General features: G+C 43.8%; 1 protein-coding gene across 1 annotated transcript in view; it reads right to left on the minus strand.

Moving 5' to 3' along the window:
- Nucleotides 1-7,770, minus strand: part of mvda (mevalonate (diphospho) decarboxylase a) — a 31,667-nt gene extending 23,897 nt beyond the window's left edge. The window contains exons 1-3 of the mRNA XM_070898173.1: nt 7,618-7,770; nt 3,599-3,669; nt 1,842-1,956 (exon numbers count right to left, since the gene is read on the minus strand). Coding sequence (XP_070754274.1) covers nt 1,842-1,956; nt 3,599-3,669; nt 7,618-7,687 — 256 coding nt within the window. The 5' untranslated portion in view covers nt 7,688-7,770. The remainder of the gene's footprint in view (nt 1-1,841; nt 1,957-3,598; nt 3,670-7,617) is intronic.
- Between the last annotated feature and the right edge of the window lie 12,547 nt (nt 7,771-20,317).

Genomic DNA, 20,317 nt, shown 5'->3' on the forward strand with positions numbered 1-20,317 from the left:
ATTGTAAATATTGCACTAGACTCTATATTGTGTTGAGTTCAAAAACTCATTGGGGCAGATTTTCGCTCCTTTGCTCTCCATTTTTTGCCCAGAGCGGCGGCGGCCATGACGACGGTGAGGTCTACTAGGCGAGTGCCCCATGGAGGTTTACAGGGCTGGTTTTGCAGTGGTGCAGAGCAGCACCGCCCAAAAGAGCTGCGCCGGTATGCAATGCCCCCGATTGCGACACCAGCACGTTTTTGCCCCCCCGCTCGACCCGAAGCGCGACTCGCAGTGACCGCCTGTAAATATGGTCGGCCCAGCCTATACAGACTGCAGAGAGGTAAGTAATGCCGTCCCAAGGTAAGTGTGATTATTTTTGCGAGTTATGTTGTGGTGGCGTGGGCTATGTATTGGGAACATTTTTGTGGGGGTTTGTTTTCTCCCCAGGCATCTCTTGGAGCGCTCCTGGGCCGGCTCTTCAGCTTGGGATTTGCCCTGGGAGAGGTCTACAACGCCTCCCTTAGCGCTGCGCCCCAGACTCAGGGCCCAGCTGCCCAATTTTGATGACTAAATCGCAAACTGTTGCCGGGCTCAAACTTTACCCCCCCCCCCCATCGCCCCAAAATCACCAAAGTCGAAAAGCCAGCCCATTCTAATTTGAGAATTCTGTAAGAAGTATGATGTTTGGTGATTTTTTTTTAAAACACAGAAAGAGCATTAGAACCATACAGAAGCCCCTATTCATTGAACAGAAATTGGAAAATAGGACTACAATAAAATCTTCCTTAATGTTGCAAGGTACGTATAAAGGAAATGAGAACAAGCCCGAGCTGAAAAGGAGATCACCGAGTCCTGTGTTAGTACCCAGTGCCTACCTGGAATAAATAAAGATGAAACATCAAGCATTGCTGCTTATTACAATTAGATATAAATACAATTTGTGTTCCGTTTGCATAGGCCTGTATAAAGCACCTTGTAGAAAAATACCCCAAGCTGCTTCACACAAGTTAAAGAAAAATGGACACCAAGTCAAAGGAGATATTAGGTGACCAAGAGCTTGATTCAAGGGGTGGGTTTTAAGGAGAATTTTAAAGAAGAGGAAGGTGGAGGGATTTAGGGTTGCAATTCCAGATCATGGAGCCTCAGGAGCTGAAGGCATCACTGCCAAAAGTGGGACGAAGAGAGGGTGGATGCAATTAAACCACAATGAATGAGAAATATTGTGTTTATAATGGACAGTAATGTCCCAATTATTGTTAGGCCTCCAGAGGCATTAAAAAGGAAAGGCTGTAATGAAACGGCTTTGGTAAACACTGTCCTTTATGATAAATAAGATACTCCAAGGAGAAAACAGAATCTATTCTGTTGGATAGTTGATGAGTGGACGTCCAGTTATTCCTCATTAGTAGGCAAGGTTTTGTGCTTCACTTGTCCATTGATTAATCAGTTTAAACACATATAATACATTAATGAAATGAAAATATCAGAAAGGTATATAGCAGACTTGACACAAGCAGTTTTATAAACATAAACAATTCTTTGTCAATCAGAATATTTCAGTTCAACAAACCTGGCTCTAATGTGGTTACCAGAATATTTAATGACAATCTGGAATTACAGCATGATTCTATCTTGTTCTCTGGACCACTAAACATCCATACCTCTTTCCGCCCAAAAATACTTGTTTTTGTCAGCCTTTTGCACCAACATACAGCTGGTTCACACTACTGCAGCAAGTGTGGAATAATACACTAGTAACATAGAAGAGCCAACACCATCTAACACGGGTCAGGCACTAATAGAACATTCTAGAGTGATATTTTCAGAAACACTATGTGGATTGCGTAATGGATACACACTTTCTCGCAAGCAAGTCTGCAGCCTTGGGTGGTTGATATTTTCCTCTTTTCCATTCAGCCATATTCTGTCCTCCTTGAAATCTCGGCTTGCAGCAACTGTGGTTGTACTTTTTAACTGAAATCACAAAAAACAGAAAGAACCGGTGGAGTGAAACTCATTACCGAGATGCCAGTTGGATTTAATATCCTATCATACAAGGTATCTTTCCAACAAATATTAATACTGCTAACTGTGGGAATAATGAGCTCCATACTAGTTAATACAGGAATTTATTCAAATTATTTCCATATTCACAACTAGGAATTAGTTCAACCTATTGATCAACATACCCCCTCAAGTGTCTGACTGTTACCCTTCCTCCATTAAAAGGAAAAGGACTTGAATTTATATAGTGCCTTTCACAACCTCAGGACGTCCCAAAGTGCTTTACAGCCAATTAACTAATTTTCAAGTGTCACTCATGTAGTGTAGGAAACACGGCAGCCAATTTAGTGCAAAGCAAATTATGATTATATAAAAGCATCTGATAAGGTTATGTAGTTTCATAGGTTAATGTTGGTAAAACATGTTAAATCACAATTATTTTTCAACTTCTCTTTATATGACCGTTTTTCTGTTACAGTAGTTTGTTTTACAAGGGGAGTGTGTGGATACTGAGTTAAAACATGGTCTTCTGCTACTAGTGCCAAGACGTAAACATATTCCAGTCCGATGGGATGAATAATAATTTTCAGATGGTGTTCCTAATACTAATACGGTGACCAGCCTGAATGCTGCTCGCAATCAATAAAAGCGCTACAGAAAAGTGACAAGTATTTGGTAGTAATTCAACAATCACTATCAAAAGTCAAAGACTAGATAGTGTAGAAAGTGAAATGTTAAACTGCTTTTGTGAGTTTGAGTTTCTGCCTTTGCTAGGAAATATTCGGATTGAGGAGGGAATTCAACATTGCATCAGACACATACCAACCTGACCTGAAACTGCCTAATGCTGACCCCGAGCTTCTGCTTATATAGTATTTTTTATTTAATTCCAAGTACTAATGGCAGGTTTATTGATTCAGAAATAGGCAGACTTCCAAGAAAGCGCACACTATTTTAAAAACCTTCACCAAAGTATCTATCCTTATACATTCTCAGGTGAGATGCATTAATTAAAGCTGGGCAACTGAGTCCAGGCGTGTACACACAAATGTACCGAAATCCGGACATTTTTTTTTAAAAACTGAATACCGCTGCGGGTTGGGCCGAGGGAGGAGGGAAACACCAAAAAAAGTACAATAATTTTTGCTTACCTGATACTGAAAAATCATCCAGCCGAAACTCAAGAATAGTACCCAAACATAGCAACGCGTGAGAACAGATAGGATTTTTATTTTTTAAATATTTTGTAAAGCATTTTCAGATGCCGTAATATCGTTTTTGTAAAGAGCTATAACCTGTAATAAAGCCACTAATTTATATTGGTTTATGTTTGAAAAAATTAGCAACTCATGATTTCTATTCCAAATCTCCTGATTTTTAAGAGTTTGTGTCATAATTTATGAGATGGTGGGGTTGGCATTACTGTGTATGGCATAGTACTACGATCGGTGGTGCCTTTACCCTTTAGGCCATTTGTGGAATTCAGTGGATCACTTTAGCTGGAGGGTGAAACAGAGTGCCAATGTCCAACAAGAATAGGATTCTGGTTTGGGCATGTGAAATGCTCAGTCATCCATCAATCCTTAATGTTTTAAAGTCTTTATAATCTTACCTGATCTTGGTGTAGTGTTACACTCAGTGAGGAATTAATCGGCAAAATCAGCTCTTCATCTCGTTTTCCCCCTACATGTAAAAAGTTAAATAGCTTTAGATTCTCATTATGACAGGTATCTACTATAAATTTGTTTTTCACCAATTTCCATTTACGTGCTTTCGATCACATATCCACAGCATAACTAAGACCGCCTATTTCCACCTCCATAACATTACCCTTGCCTCAGCTCATCTGCTTCTGAAGCCCTCATCCATGCCTTTGTTACCTCTAGACCTCCAACGCACCCCTGGCCGGCCTCCCACATTTTACCCTATGTAAACTAGAGATGATCCAAAGCTCAGCTGCCCGTGTCCTAACTCGCACCAAGTCCCGCTCACCTATCTCCCCTGTGCTCGTTGACCTACATTGGCTCCCGGTTAAGCAACACCTCGATTTAAAAATTCTCATCCTTATTTTCAAATCCCTCCATGGCCTTAGCCCTCCCTATCTCTGTAATCTTCTCCAGCCCCACAACCCTCCCACCCCAAGATGTCTGCGCTCCTCTAATTCTGCCCTTTTGAGCATCCCCAATTATAATCGCTCAACCATTGGTGGCCCTGCTTTCTGTTGCCTAGGCCCCAACCTCTGGACCTGCCTAAACCTCTCCTACTTCTCTTTCCTCCTTCAAGACACTCCTTTTAACCTACCTCTTTGACCAAGCTTTTAGTCACCTGATCTAATTTCTCCTTATGTGGCTCAGTGTCAAATTGTTATCTTAAAACACTCCTGCGAAACGCCTTGGGATGTTTTACTATGTTAAAGGCGCAATATAAATACAAGTTGTTGTTGTTGTATGTCCAACAGTCTGACTCTCCTACCTTACTTTGAACAAATAGTATGGGTTTATGTTATCTTTATAAACTACACAAAGCCTCCCTGATAAAGTGCGACATCCCCACTGACACCTGGGAGTCCCTGGACAAAGACCGCCCTAAATGGAGGAAGTACATCCGGGAGAGCGCTGAGCTCCTCGAGTTTCATCATCGAGAGCATGCAGAAATCAAGCGCAGGCAGCGGAAGGAGCATGTGGCAAACCAGACTCCCCACCCACCCTTTCCTTCAATCACTGTCTGTCCCACCTGTGACAGAGACTGTGTTTCTCGTATTGGACTGTTCAGCCACCTAAGAACTCATGCTAAGAGTGGAAGCAAGTCTTCCTCGATTCCTAAGGACTGCCTATGATGATGAAACTCACTGCTACCCTCTGTGCCTCTCGACATTCTCTGAACGACTCATTGAGGCACAATTTATGGACAGCAACCCCAAATGCCCCATTCTCCTCGATCACTAACTTTCCCTACCAGTACAGCCTCTGGGGCCAACGTCACCAACCCCTTGCCAGAGACCAGCAATCATCTCTGTATTTCCCTCCAGGATGTCCATTTACTCACGACCAAGGCCCTCGCCATCCACAACCTTATTAGGAATAATTGCATTGATATCCTGGCTTTACAGTCCCCCACCTGCAATGTCCAAACTGTCATGGTGGTGCTGGCCCTAATCACTAAGTCACATCTTAGTTTCTTCCCTCTTCTCCTCTGGTGCTCTTCTTGCTTCGATGGCCTCACCTTGTTCTGCCCCTTTCACATTTCCTTTAAAATCCTCCGTCTCCACTGCCTCACCTCGAGGTTTAACCAAGATATCTGGCCTCCATTATTCCATAATCCTCTGCACTGAGCAACTCCTACTTTTCGCTGATTGCAATCTCCATCTCAGTTCCCCTTGCCCTCTCTCCTCTAAATTAAAACACAGCTCAGGCCAATGGTCCCAATTTTTGGGTGGCCGCGCAGCCCCTTTAACGGGCTGCTCGGCCCAGTCAAAACTCCACGCACGTGCGGTTTCTGCATTTAAAAGCGGTGAAAGGAGTTCCAGGCCACTGCACAGCCACACAGCTTAAGGATAACATTGGCTCGGGCCTTTCTAAACCTCTCCCTCCACATAAACTCTCCTACCCATATTCATGACCACCCCCCTTGATCGTGCCATCTCATGGGGCCCCTCAATTCCCTTGGTCTCGATCATAGAGAAGGCCATCTCTGACAAATTCTTTGTTTCCTTCACCTCCCCCAATTCCTCCCATGTCCAGGCCTGAAAAAAAACCTCTTCCTAAAGACACATGCAACTGCACCTTCAGAGTCCAATCTGCTTAGCCTTTGGCTCTCCAATCACCATGATACTTCTGTATCCATCCATCTGCTTCACCACTCTCACCTGTACCTTTGATGCCTTTGTCCCACCAAAAAGTTCACTCTCCCCCACCCTGACCATTCCCCCCTGACATGACCTACCTCTTTGCTCCCTCAAGTATAATGGGGTGCAGACGTATCTGGTGGACCACAAGCACCATCGGACCTCACCTTCCACTTACGAAACCACCCGCTACTTCAGAATTATTCTGGACAGCAGCAATAACCCTAGGCTTATTTTCTCTACCAACTGCCTCCTTAAAGCCACCCATGGCCCTTCTGTCCTTGCGAACTACCACCCCATCTCCAACCTCCCTTTCCTTTCCAGGGAAAGATGACAATCCAATGCAACACAGAAAGGAAATAGTTCAACATTTAATCCCTTTTGACTCTAAATTTCTAATCCTGACCACATATTCATTTTGTTTTGAGGAAGAAAGGAACACTCTGCAACCCATATCAGAAAATCATTTGTAATGGTGCAGTGATAACTTAATTACTGGCAGCACCAAGTTATAATTCCTGCTCCACAGCACTCTCATTGTGATTATGTACTTTGGATGCAAGTGAAATTTCAACATTAGCAAGCAGCCAACTGCCCTACTAGATTTTTTAAAAATTAACATTAAAAAGTTAAGTGGAGTCCACCTTCACACTTGGAAAAGTTCACTTTGGATCAGTTGAAGTTAGATTACAGCCACTGTGAACCCGAAGCAGTGTGACCCTGGGACATTTAAAAAAAATTGTTCCTGGGATGTGGGTGTCGCTGGCAAGGTCACCATTTATTGCCCATCTTGTTTCTGGATCCAGGCCTCTGGATTACTAATTTAAATACAGAAAATGCAGGAGATACTCAGCAAGCAGCAAGTCAGGCGGCATCTGTGGAGAGAGAAACAGAGTTAACGTTTCAGGTCGAATCAACCTGAAACATTAATTCTATTTCCCTCTCCATAGATGCTGCCTGACCTGCAGAGTTTTCCCAGCATTTTCTGTTTTTATTTCAGATTTCCAGCATCCGCAGTATTTTGCCTGTAGGTTAATAGTCCAGTAACACTATGCAACAGTACCTGGCCTCACACTCCAGCAAACCCAAACTCAGCAGTTAGGATACAGTGTGCTGCACATTTTAGACTGTGGCAGAGACACAGATAATGTGGTGCAATCACCCTGTAAAGAATCACAGAATCTTACAGCACAAAAGGAGGCCATTCGGTCAATTGTGCCTGTGCCAGCGCTTTGAAAGAGCTGTCCAGCTTTTTTCCCATAACCCTAAAAATTAGTCCTCTTCAAGTACATGTCCAGGTAGCTGGTACAAAGGTACTTTGATAAGAAAAAAAAACTTGCATTTATAAAACTCGCTTTTCACAACCACCGGACATCTCAAAGCACTTTATAATCAATGAAGTACTTTTGGAGTGTAGTCGCTGTTATAATGTGGGAAACACTGCAGTCAATTTTGCACACAGCAAACTCCCACAAACAGTAATGCAATAATGACCAGATAAGCTGTTTTTTGTTATGCTGATTGAGAGATAAATATTGGCCGGGACACCAGGGATAACTCCCCTGTTCTTCTTCGAAATAGTGCCACGGGATCTTTTACATCCACCCGAGATCTCATTCGAAAGACGGCACCTCCAACAGTACAGCACTGCACTGGGACTTGAACCCACAACCTGCTGACTCAAAGGCGAGAGTGCTACCCACTGAGCCACAGCCGACAGAATACAAAGGGAGACTAAGCACGGGGACAGATCTAAGCCTGTTCATAAGCTCGGCGTCAATACTCACAGTATTTTATTACAGCAATATTCACAGGGGCCGTGCAGGTAACAAGCGACATGTTCTGGTCCTCAGCCATCGATAAGGTGCAGCAGCCGCTGTCAACCCACTCCGCCGGAGACGGCGTGCCCTCCAATCACGCCACGTTCCTTCGCTTCGCGATAATTGGCTGGAGCGTCGCACCAGGTAAAGTATCCACCAATCAGTAAAAGCCCTACATCTGGCGTCACCTGAGGAAATTGGTATTAACTAATCAGAATCATGGCACGATCCCCCACGTGGTGCTGCCCCCCTCCTCGCGGGTTACATTAACCAATGAGGTGAGGGAACTACGCTCTGTCCTTTTAAAGCGAGGGACGCGCGGGGGAAGCAAATCGATATAACACAACACAGTCGCCAAGGCCCGGCCGCCATGTTTGTGCAGGACAGGAGATGTCGGTCGGCCGCCCGCCATGTTTGTGCAGGACAGGAGATGTCGGTCGGTCGGTCGGCCGCCCGCCATGTTTGTGCAGGACAGGAAATGTCGGTCGGCCGGCCGCCCACCATGTTTGTGCAGGACAGGAGATGTCGGTCGGCCGCCCGCCATGTTTGTGCAGGACAGGAGATGTCGGTCGGCCGGCCGCCATGTTTGTGCAGGACAGGAAAAGTGCCGCTGGAGATCGCTGTCGGGTAGGTTGTTATTGACTGTCGTTTGTCAATATAAACCGCTCTCTAACTAATCTGACGGGGCAGTTTATTTAATATTTAATACATTAACCTCCATTTATGTTTTTACCTTTACTCCCACACGCTGAGTCCCGGCTCGCCCCCAGACTCCTGGTGCCAGCTTGTGTCCAGGCGGGGGGGCAGATTGGCACAACTTCAGGGAAGGCACTCAGACACTCAGATCAATGTTAAATTTACTCTCCGTATAGAAATTGCCAAAAGGCAGATAAGAAAACGACTTTTCCGCTGTTGGATTAGTGTTTGGCTGCTGGTCCGAGTGCTTGTTTTCTTTATCTTTGTTTGGGGTTTCAGTTGTCTGTGCGGCGAAATATCAACATCGAATTATCGGGTCATACAGCACAGAGGGGGCAGTTCGGCCCACCGTGCCGGAATGAACTATCCAATTAGTCCCACTCCCTGCCCTTTCCCCATAGCCCTGGACATTTTTCACCTTCAAGTATACATCCGACCCTGTTTTGAAAGTTATTATTGAATATGCTTCCACCACCCTTTCTGGCAGTGCTTTTGCTGGGTAAAACTTTCTCATTTCCCCACCCCCCTGATTTTTTTTGCCAATTATCTTAAATCTGTGCCTTCTACCACTGGAAACCGTTTTCCCTATTTATTCTATCTAAATCCTTCATGATTTTAAACACCTATCAAATCTCCTCCTAGCCTTCTCTCTGCTCTAAGGAGAACAACCCAAGCTTCTCCAGTCCATCCACGAAACTGCAATCCATCCTCCCTGGAACCATTCCTGTAAATCTCTTCTGTACCCTCTGTAAAGCCATTGCGTCCTTCCTAAAATGTGGTGCCCAGAAACATCCAGAATGTTGAGTGTGTAGATCAAGAAATTTCAGCTGACTTTTGATATTTCTAAATACCACTCTAGAAGGGTAGCGATGGTAGAGAGGCAGGATGGATGTGTGGAAGAACGATTATGGTCAGCTGTTTTTCCTAGTTAAGTGTTGGTTCAAAGTTACAAAAGTCAGTTTAGGTAACTCTGGTTGAATTGTAATCTTCCTTGGCCTTTCATTTTGTAGGTTGTCACAGGCAGTGACTAAACTGAATATTAATTTGGGATGCTAATGCTGAACAGGCAGTCACAGATTTTGTTATGTGTCGGACTTGCAGCATAATAATAATGATAGGAAGAGTAGAATTCTCTGAAGACTTCATTTATGCATTGTTAATTTTTATCTTTATAATCACCCAATTTAATCTTGCTTAATGGCCTGATTTACAATTGAGGAGGAGTCAACCTGTTATAGAAACATAGAAAATAGGTGCAGGAGTAGGCCATTCGGCCCTTCTAGCCTGCACCGCCATTCAATGAGTTCATGGCTGAACATTCAACTTCAGTACCCCATTCCTGCTTTCTCGCCATACCCCTTGATCCCCCTAGTAGTAAGGACCTCATCTAACTCCTTTTTGAATATATTTAGTGAATTGGCCTCAACAACTTTCTGTGGTAGAGAATTCCACAGGTTCACCACTCTCTGGGTGAAGAAGTTCCTCCGCATCTCGGTCCTAAATGGCTTACCCCTTATCCTTAGACTGTGACCTCTGGTTCTGGACTTCCCCAACATTGGGAACATTCTTCCTGCAACTAACCTGTCTAACCCCGTCAGAATTTTAAATGTTTCTATGAGGTCCCCTCTCATTCTTCTGAACTCCAGTGAATACAAGCCCAGTTGATCCAGTCTTTCTTGATAGGTCAGTCCCGTCATCCCGGGAATCAGTCTGGTGAACCTTCGCTGCACTCCCTCAATAGCAAGAATGTCCTTCCTCAGGTTAGGAGACCAAAACTGTACACAATACTCCAGGTGTGGCCTCACCAAGGCCCTGTACAACTGTAGCAACACCTCCCTGCCCCTGTACTCAAATCCCCTTGCTATGAAGGCCAACATGCCATTTGCTTTCTTAACCGCCTGCTGCACCTGCATGCCAACCTTCAATGACTGATGTACCATGACACCCAGGTCTCTTTGCACCTCCCCTTTTCCTAATCTGTCACCATTCAGATAATAGTCTGTCTCTCTTTTTACCACCAAAGTGGATAACCTCACATTTATCCACATTATACTTCATTTGCCATGCATTTGCCCACTCACCTAACCTATCCAAGTCGCTCTGCAGCCTCGCAGCTCACACTGCCACCCAACTTAGTGTCATCCGCAAATTTGGAGATACTACATTTAATCCCCTCATCTAAATCATTAATGTACAGTGTAAACAGCTGGGGCCCCAGCACAGAACCTTGCGGTACCCCACTAGTCACTGCCTGCCATTCTGAAAAGTACCCATTTACTCCTACTCTTTGCTTCCTGTCTGACAACCAGTTCTCAATCCACGTCAGCACACTACCCCCAATCCCATGTGCTTTAACTTTGCACATCAATCACTTGTGTGGGACCTTGTCGAACGCCTTCTGAAAGTCCAAATATACCACATCAACTGGTTCTCCCTTGTCCACTCTACTGGAAACATCCTCAAAAAATTCCAGAAGATTTGTCAAGCATGATTTCCCTTTCACAAATCCATGCTGACTTGGACCTATCATGTCACCTCTTTCCAAATGCACTGCTATGACATCCTTAATAATTGATTCCATCATTTTACCCACTACCGATGTCAGGCTGACCGGTCTATAATTCCCTGTTTTCTCTCTCCCTCCTTTTTTAAAAAGTGGGGTTACATTGGCTACCCTCCACTCTATAGGAACTGATCCAGAGTCAATGGAATGTTGGAAAATGACTGTCAATGCATCCACTATTTCCAAGGCCACCTCCTTAAGTACTCTGGGATGCAGTCCATCAGGCCCTGGGGATTTATCGGCCTTCAATCCCATCAATTTCCCCAACACAATTTCCCGGCTAATAAGGATTTCCCTCAGTTCCTCCTCCTTACTAGACCCCCCGACCCCTTTTATAACCGGAAGGTTGTTTGTGTCCTCCTTCGTGAATACCGAACCAAAGTACTTGTTCAATTGGTCCGCCATTTCTTTGTTCCCCGTTATGACTTCCCCTGATTCTGACTGCAGGGGACCTACGTTTGTCTTTACTAACCTTTTTCTCTTTACATATCTATAGAAAGTTTTGCAATCCATCTTAATGTTCCCTGCAAGCTTCTTCTCATACTCCATTTTCCCTGCCCTAATCAAACCCTTTGTCCTCCTCTGCTGAGTTCTAAATTTCTCCCAGTCCCCAGGTTCGCTGCTATTTCTGGCCAATTTGTATGCCACTTCCTTGGCTTTAATACTATCCCTGATTTCCCTAGATAGCCACGGTTGAGCCACCTTCCCTTTTTTATTTTTATGCCAGACAGGAATGTATAATTGTTGTAGTTCATCCATGCGGTCTCTAAATGTCTGCCATTGCCCATCCACAGTCAACCCCTTAAGTATCATTCGCCAATCCATCCCAGCCAATTCACGCCGCATACCTTCAAAGTTAGCCTTCTTTAAGTTCTGGACCATGGTCTCTGAATTAACTGTTTCATTCTCCATCCTAATGCAGAGTTCCACCATATTATGGTCACTCTTCCCCAAGGGGCCTCGCACAACGAGATTGCTAATTAATCCTCTCTCATTACATAACACCCAGTCTAAGATGGCCTCCCCCCTAGTTGGTTCCTCGACATATTGGTTTAAAAAACCATCCCTTATGCACTCCAGGAAATCCTCCTCCACCGTATTGCTTCCAGTTTGGTTAGCCCAATCTATGTGCATATTAAAGTCACCCATTATAACTGCTGCACCTTTATTGCATGCACCCCTAATTTCCTGTTTGATGCCCTCCCGAACATCACTACTACTGTTTGGAGGTCTGTACACAACTCCCACTAACGTTTTTTGCCCTTTGGTGTTCTGCAGCTCTACCCATATAGATTCCACATCATCCAAGCTAATGTCCTTCCTAACTATTGCCTTAATCTCCTCCTTAACCAGCAATGCTACCCCACCTCCTTTTCCTTTTATTCTATCCTTCCTGAATGTTGAATACCCCTGGATGTTGAGTTCTCAGCCCTGATCATCCTGGAGCCACGTCTCCGTAATCCCAATCACATCATATTTGTTAACATCTATTTGCACAGTTAATTCATCCACCTTATTGCGGATACTCCTTGCATTAAGACACAAAGCCTTTAGGCTTGTTTTTTTAACACCCTCTGTCCTTTTAGAATTTTGCTGTACAATGGTCCTTTTTGTTCTTTGCCTTGGGTTTCTCTGCCCTCCACTTTTCCTCATCTCCTTTCTGTCTTTTGCTTTTGCCTCCTTTTTGTTTCCCTCTATCTCCCTGCATTGGTTCCCATCCCCCTGCCATATTAGTTTAACTCCTCCCCAACAGCACTAGCAAACACTCCCCCGAGGACATTGGTTCCGATTCTGCCCAGGTGCAGACCGTCTGGATTGTACTGGTCCCACCTCCCCCAGAACCGGTTCCAATGCCCCAGGAATTTGAATCCCTCCCTGCTGCACCATTGCTCAAGCCACGTATTCATCTGAGCTATCCTGCGATTCTTACTCTGACTAGCACGTGGCACTGGTAGCAATCCCGAGATTACTACTTTTGAGGTCCTACTTTTTAATTTAGCTCCTAGCTCCTTAAATTCATTTCGTAGGACCTCATCCCTTTTTTTACCTATGTCGTTGGTACCAACGTGCACCACGACAACTGGCTGTTCTCCCTCCCTTTTAAGAATGTCCTGCACCCGCTCCGAGACATCCTTGACCCTTGCACCAGGGAGGCAACATACCATCCTGGCGTCTCGGTTGCGGCCGCAGAAACGCCTATCTATTCCCCTTACAATTGAATCCCCTATCACTATCGCTCCCCCACTCTTTTTCCTGCCCTCCTGTGCAACAGAGCCAGCCACGGTGCCATGAACTTGGCTGCTGCTGCCCTCTCCTATGAGTCATCCCCCTCAACAGTACTCAAAGCAGTGTATCTGTTTTGCAGTGGGATGACCACAGGGGACCCCTGCACTACCTTCCTTGCACTACTCTTCCTGCTGGTCTTCCATTCCCTCGCTGGCTGTGGACCCTTCTCCTGCGGTAAGACCAACTCGCTCCACGTGCTACTCACGTCATTCTCAGCATTGTGGATGCTCCAGAGTGAATCCACCCTCAGCTCCAACTCCGCAACGCGGACCGTCAGGAGCCGGACGTGGATACACTTCCCGCACATGTAGTCGTCAGGGACACTGGTGTTGTCCCCGAGTTCCCACATGGTACAGGAGGAGCATATCACGTGACCGAGCTGTCCTGCCATGACTTAACCCTTAGATACACTTAAACTGGCGACAACAATGTTAAAAGTTACTGACTAATAAAGAAAAAGAAAAACTACTCACCAATCAGCAACCAATCACTTACCACGTTGGCTGTGACGTCACCTTTTGATTTCTTTCTACTTCTTTTTTGCCTTCTCTCCCAGCTGGAGCTGCACCGGTACGCCTCTCTCGACGCTCCCCGGACTGCATATCACCTAGAATCAGAATGATACAGCACTATATACAATATACCATTCGGCCCATTGTGCCTGTGCTGGCTCTTTGGTAGAACTATCCAATTAATCTCACTCGCCTGCTCTTTCTCCATAGCCCTGTAATATTTTTCGCTTTAAGAATTTCCTAATGGACAGATACAGATATTGAGCCCAGCTCCTGCCTCTGGCCAGGTAATGATGATTGATATGAAGAGAAGGTTAGAGGGGAGGTGTACTAAGACTATGTCAAACAATTCAAATAAACTTTATCAGTTTAAGTAAGAGAACTTTTTTTACTTTATTGATGGTCTTGATAAAATAATGATAGATGTTCAAATAGCTATTGATATTGGCAGACAGCATGGTAACCCAAAGTATTGTAACTTTAAATTGTAGGATTTCTCCCATCATTATTTTCTATATTGCATATTCCTGATCTTATTCAGAGTACAGGAAAAGATTTCAAACAGAACCTTATCAGTACAAAAGCAAAATACTGCAGATGCTGGAATCTGGAATAAAAACAGAAAATGCTGGAAATCTCAGCGGGTCAGGCAGCATCTGTGGAGAGGAAGCAGAGTTAACATTTCGGGCCGACGACTCTTCGTCAGAACTGGAGAGTGTTCAGAAAGAACAGATTCTTAACAAGCACTGAAAGGGGGAGGGGAAGAAAGAACAAAAGGGGAGGTCTGTGATAGGGTGGAAGGCAAGAGAGATTAGAGATAAAAGGGATGATGGGCCAAATTGAATTGTTAATGCCAGGAAGTTCGAAAAACATTAGTCAAGATAGGGTGTGAATGGTGGAATAATGATCAGCTGCCATTAAAAACAAGGAGAAAAAAGAAACAGGCCGGGGTGGGGGGCGGTGGAGAGGGGAAGGGAGCCAAAGATTGGCAACGGTTATGCTCTGAAATTGTTGAACTCGATGTTGCAATATCTGTAATCCTGTGTGGGTCCAAAACATGAAGGATGGAATTTCAGTTGGAATCCATGTGGATTAAGTCTGAGGTGGGGACAGTTAGTGAAGAAAGAGATGTGGCTGTGACAGCGAGTCTTGGCAGATACTTGATCAAACACGAGAAGGGAAATGGAAAGAAAAGAAGATGAACAAGGTTTTTTTTCTCCTTGTCTCTAATGGCAGCTGATCATTATTTCACCATTCACATCCTATCTTGACTAATGTTTTTCTAACGCCTGGCATTACCATTTCAATTTGGCTCATTATCCCTTTTGTCTCTCTAATCTCTCTTCCCTGCCACCCTATCACAGACCTTCCCTTTTGTTCCTTCTTCCACCCCCCCCCCACCCCCCGCCGCCGCCCTTCAGTGTAAGAATCTGTTCTTTCCCCAAACACTCTTCAGTTCTGACGAAGGGGTGTCGACCCGAAATGTTAACTCTGCTTCCTTTCCACAGATGCTGCCTGACCCGCTGAGATTTCCAGAAACTTACCAGTACCTGATTAGGAGCTGGAAACAAATCAAAACCAAGCGACTGTCAATTGGCCATGGGAACCTTGTAGTATCCAGCTGTAGAAAAGGGCAGTCAGAGGCCAAAGGAGTATGTCACATGCTTATTCTTCTTGCTGAAGAACAGTGTATTGAATGGGAAAATAAAACAAAAATTGACAACTTATTTTGATTCAGCGTTTAACACAATGAAAAATAATGAAGCTTTACAGTTTTAAAGTACATTATTGTCCTAGAAAGCTTGTGTTTGTGCAGCTTTCTCAGCGATTTAAAGTATACATTGCCATTACAAACTTCATATGGACACTATTCTTAGTGTATCATTTGGTCCCTGAGGACGTTCTAACATACCAGCACTAGGTGGCACATCACGCCTAAACTGTAAAATGTACTCCTTGTGAAGTTTGTATCATTTAGTCAGTCCCTGAGGAGGTTATAACATACCAGCACTAGGTTAGGTGGCAGATCACATCTAAACTGTAAAATGTATCAAATTATGTTGCTTATTTGATCTATTTACTGAACAATAACACACTTACCCACTTCTCTGTTCCACTGGGGGCTTTGCAAAGCTATGATCATAGCACCGAGATCTTGTTCTTTCAATTACTCTTTGACTTTTGCTTTATTTTGTTTCTTAATCTCAGTTTTTTGATTTTTGTAACTATGATCAGCTAGTTGGTCACAGGTGTGAAAAAGGAAAGAATTCAGCAATACAGTTTTACACTCTGTGGCATCAATAATGGGTTTAAATAATCCAAAACCTTTGCTATAAAAAGAGGTGGTAAGAACACGGAGAGACTGGCTTTATCTAAGAGCCCATCAGTGCAGCTTAGAATCTAATTAATATAGATACAGTCTTTGCCATTCTTCAGTTGTCAACTTTTTGAGGACTATACCAGCATTTCTTTTGAAGCTGTCTGTCAGATTTTGCCTTCTATGATCATAGTTGAGCTTGACCATGTCCTCAACCAGCATCTACACACATGCACTTTCAGAAATCACTGGGGAGTGGGGACTCTGACTGATTTTTTTCCCCTGTTGCCGAGACCTGCAGGCTGAGGCCATGGGCTTCGGTATTGGTGGATGGCAGTTAAAATGGAGTGGGGGATGAACATACTCCTTTCATGCTCCGATCTGGCTGACTGCAATTTTAAATTGCAGGCAGCAAGGACACTCGACCTAAGTCAGTAGGGTAGATTAGAAGGAAAGATTACATAAACTAGGTTCCTATTCCATGGACTATAGAGGTTAAGGGGTGAATTGATTGAGGTTTTTAGGATTTTGAAAATAATTGATAGGGTAGAGAAAAACATTTTCCGTTGGTGGGGGACTACAGGACAACATGACATAACCTTAAAATCAGAGTCAGGGCATTCTGGAGAGAAGTTAGGAAACACTTTTTCATGCAAAAGGTGGTAGAAGTGTGAAACTCTCTCCCTCAAAAAGCAACTGATGCTAGCTCAATTAATCATTTTAAATCTGAGATCAATAGATTTTTGCTAGCCAACGGTATAAAGGATATGGAGCCAAGGCGGGTGGATGGAGTTAGGATACAGATCAGCCATGATTTCATTGAATGGCGGAACAAGCTCGAGGGGCTGAATGGCCTACTCTTCCTATGTTCCAATGCCCATTTTAAATATGCAGGTCGGGATCTGATGACGAATCTGACAGTTTAACAGGGTAGCAGTGATGGCTCTCCCACCAGGCCAAACCTCCTGGAAATAGCTGACATGGGCAGAAGGGGTTCCCCCTCCTGACGGAGACTCCCTTCCCGTAGCCTCCCCCAACCAGGGAGCGATTCTTGCTAGGTTTGGGCGGGAGTCCGATCTTGCATCTGTAAATGAGGCCCGAGAGCTATAATCTCCCCAGGCCTCAGCATGCAAGCTTGTCTTGGGTGCACCCCGCCCGCCCCGCCCCCCCCCCCCATTAACAATCTCGCCCCAAGTTAAAATCAAGGCCCAGCTTCCACTTTGGCTGAGATCAGTTAACTCACCGCAAACTCCGAGATAAAACCTGGGGGATTTCTGGTCAGCATGACCCACACATCAACCACTAAACCATATTGTTCTTAATTCATATCTAAAATACTTGAGACAGCCCTTTGGTTTCTTCCACTCCTTGTCAGTAAGTATTATTTTTGTATCTTTACTGTTCTTTGTATGTAATCTATGCAATCTAGAATCCTTTGTATTTTCACATGGCATTGGGGCTGTTACACCAGTGAGGTCATTCTAAGTAAATAAAGCCCACATTGATAGCTGTGCATGTTATCTCTTTTTGGGCACTTATTGATGAGAAAGATAATCTTTTCTTTTAGGAATGAAAGTGTTTGTTGCAAAAATGTCTCCAGAATCCATCTTGTTTTTAAAGAGAAACATCACTGCACTTGAAGCGCCCTAACCTGCAAGGCTACTGACCAAGAGCTATACATTTCTATGATTCTATGATAGCTACTGAATTGCAACCTTCCTCAATCCACACCCCAGACACAAAAAACTAATAACTTATATTAACAAAAAAATTAACAGTATAATGGAATCTGCCATGCAACTACTGTAATACTGTAAACTGGAAGTGTCATAACAGAGAGATTCGTAAAATTTTGTTTACCCTGATTAATCAAAGCTATTATAATTCGCTGTTAGCCACAAAACAACAAAAAGAGTTTCCAACCTATCTGCTAGTTGGTCAAGAAATCGGCCTGATGACAATGGATGAACAAGGGTACGGAGTTTGTGGCGGGGGCCAAAATACGATGGTTCCACTGGAGGAAATTGTGGCTTATCCAAGACTAGATGTCAGGAAGCAGAAGCAGAGGCAGTGGAGGGGTCAAGTGAGGTTGTGGAAAGATAGAGCAGCGTGTTGGCAGCTTACATGTGGAAGCTGTCCCCTGTGAATATGGTTAGGAGAATTTATATGGCGGGAAAGATTTAGGGAGGGCAGGACGAGTTGAGATGAAGATTGAAATTACTGAAGGCGAAGCGTCGCTCATTGTGAAGTCTGGAGGGAAAAAAAGGAGAGAGGATATTTTGGGGAGAAACTTGGGATAGGATTTAGGGGGTTGGTAGAAAACACAGCTGTTCCCTATTATGGCATTCTCAGAAAACACAAAAAGTGACACCCCTTTACAACCACTGAGTTTTACTCAGAGTATAGTTATACTGCCATTTCTGCCTCAATGCAAAGTGCTTTCAGCTACGTATCAAACTAAAATGAAAGCTTCAGAGTCAGGTTCACCTGATGCCAAAATTAATTAAAACTCAGCACTGTAAAGCCCTTTGTTGTACGGCTTAAGACTTAGAAACATGTGAACACTTTATAAATCCACTACATTGCCTTTTAATGTATTGAGAATACAAACACTCCTAGCGTTGCTCTCGAAGCATTAAATATTTCCTGCCAGATAGCAGAGCTTGTAAGCAATTCGCAGCACACAATATAACTTGGGTGCTGCTGGCTGTGCCTCACACTCGGCAGCTATTGGTCTCAGACCAGCCGTGGAATACAATTGCAGCCTCAGATGCAAATCAATGAATCTCACATTAAAATGACTGTAAAAGAAATAATCACGTGACGATCACACCATTAACGCTTTTCAGAAAGTGTTATTGTAAGACTCATCATTTTGAATGGCTGCTCTTTTCTTTTTTGCAGCAGCTGTAACTGTTATAATCACTAACATAACCTTTCCCCTTCCTTAACAGGATGACAATTCATACCCACCAGGGAAATAATGTACAGTTTTTACAAATGCAAAACAATATTTTCTTGCCCTCAATTACCTTTCAAAAACCCATAATGTGAGTTATCCAACACATGTAAATGTTTTATAGTTTTAAAGTGACTACTGGTAAAATGCTTTCTTTATCCTGGCAACCTCAGCCTTGTAGCTGAGTATGGAGGTGACTTCACTGAAACTCTTTTGGAGTTTACCTGAAAAAACATAAACATTAAACCGTGCCACCCACCCTGGATGACACACCAGACATTTACAAGGCCTGAAACTCTTTTAGAGTTTACAAGGCCTGAACCTTTCATCCATGCGGACCAGGTGGAGCCACTGAGAGAAAAATAGCTTCAAGTATGTGACTAGGACTGAAGTGGCTTCATTTGATGTTGCTAGAGATTACTCATCTTTTATTTATGACTTGGCATGAAGAGGGCTTTTGTTCCCTCAGTGCTTATCATTCAGTGAAATTGCTGCCACTGCGTTATTAATCGTCATTCTAGTTTCTGCTAGTGGTCTTGCATTAACTTCTGATATTCAAATACATTGCAAGTAGATTGTCCTCAGCAATCTGCTTGGTAGCTTGTGCTGTTTTTCAGTTTTTGAACCTTTTCTGACAAATTCTTTGAATCCTCATCCTTTGCAATTTAGTTTGTAAATGTGGTCATCAATGTACTCTTATACAAAAATGGTAGGAAGTTAATAAAATACCAATAGACCAGATTGCTGAGTTTTTTGCATTCATTGTCGAATAAGTGTGCTTTAGAGATTTAGTGCATACTACTTTAAACTTTAAAAAAAAACAGTTCATTTTTCGGCACACTTACGTGAGGTGCGCCAACTTTCTGCTCTCAAAACGACGCCGAAAATATATCGCAGTATTCTCCCCGCTCTGTGGACTGTCTTTGTGCTTGGAATGGCGTGGCAATCACAGTGGGGGGCAGGGCTAAGGCCCAGCGTGTGTAACAGTGTCGGCAGCGTTGCGCATGCGCCTGGGCGTCCCCACCCACCGCACCTATCCCCGACCGAGTGACTTTTCGCACCGACATTGCTTTAGCATTGGACCTATTGCCCAGAGAAATAACTCTGCAATTGTTGAGTATGATGACACCTTGAATAGTTGACCGCAGAATGGCTGCAGCCCTGAGAAGTATGCAGATAGAAGTAAAGATTCAATCAAGCTCCTTCAATCTTAATCACTGGATTCAATTCAAGCAAATCTCATGAAACCTGATTTTAATTCTATGAATTACGACACTACCATTCAAATTTATAATCATTTCTGAAGTCCATACAAATAGTACATGCTGTTGGGA

The sequence above is a fragment of the Pristiophorus japonicus genome, chromosome 13, assembly GCF_044704955.1.
Source record: "Pristiophorus japonicus isolate sPriJap1 chromosome 13, sPriJap1.hap1, whole genome shotgun sequence".
NCBI lineage: Eukaryota > Metazoa > Chordata > Chondrichthyes > Pristiophoridae > Pristiophorus > Pristiophorus japonicus.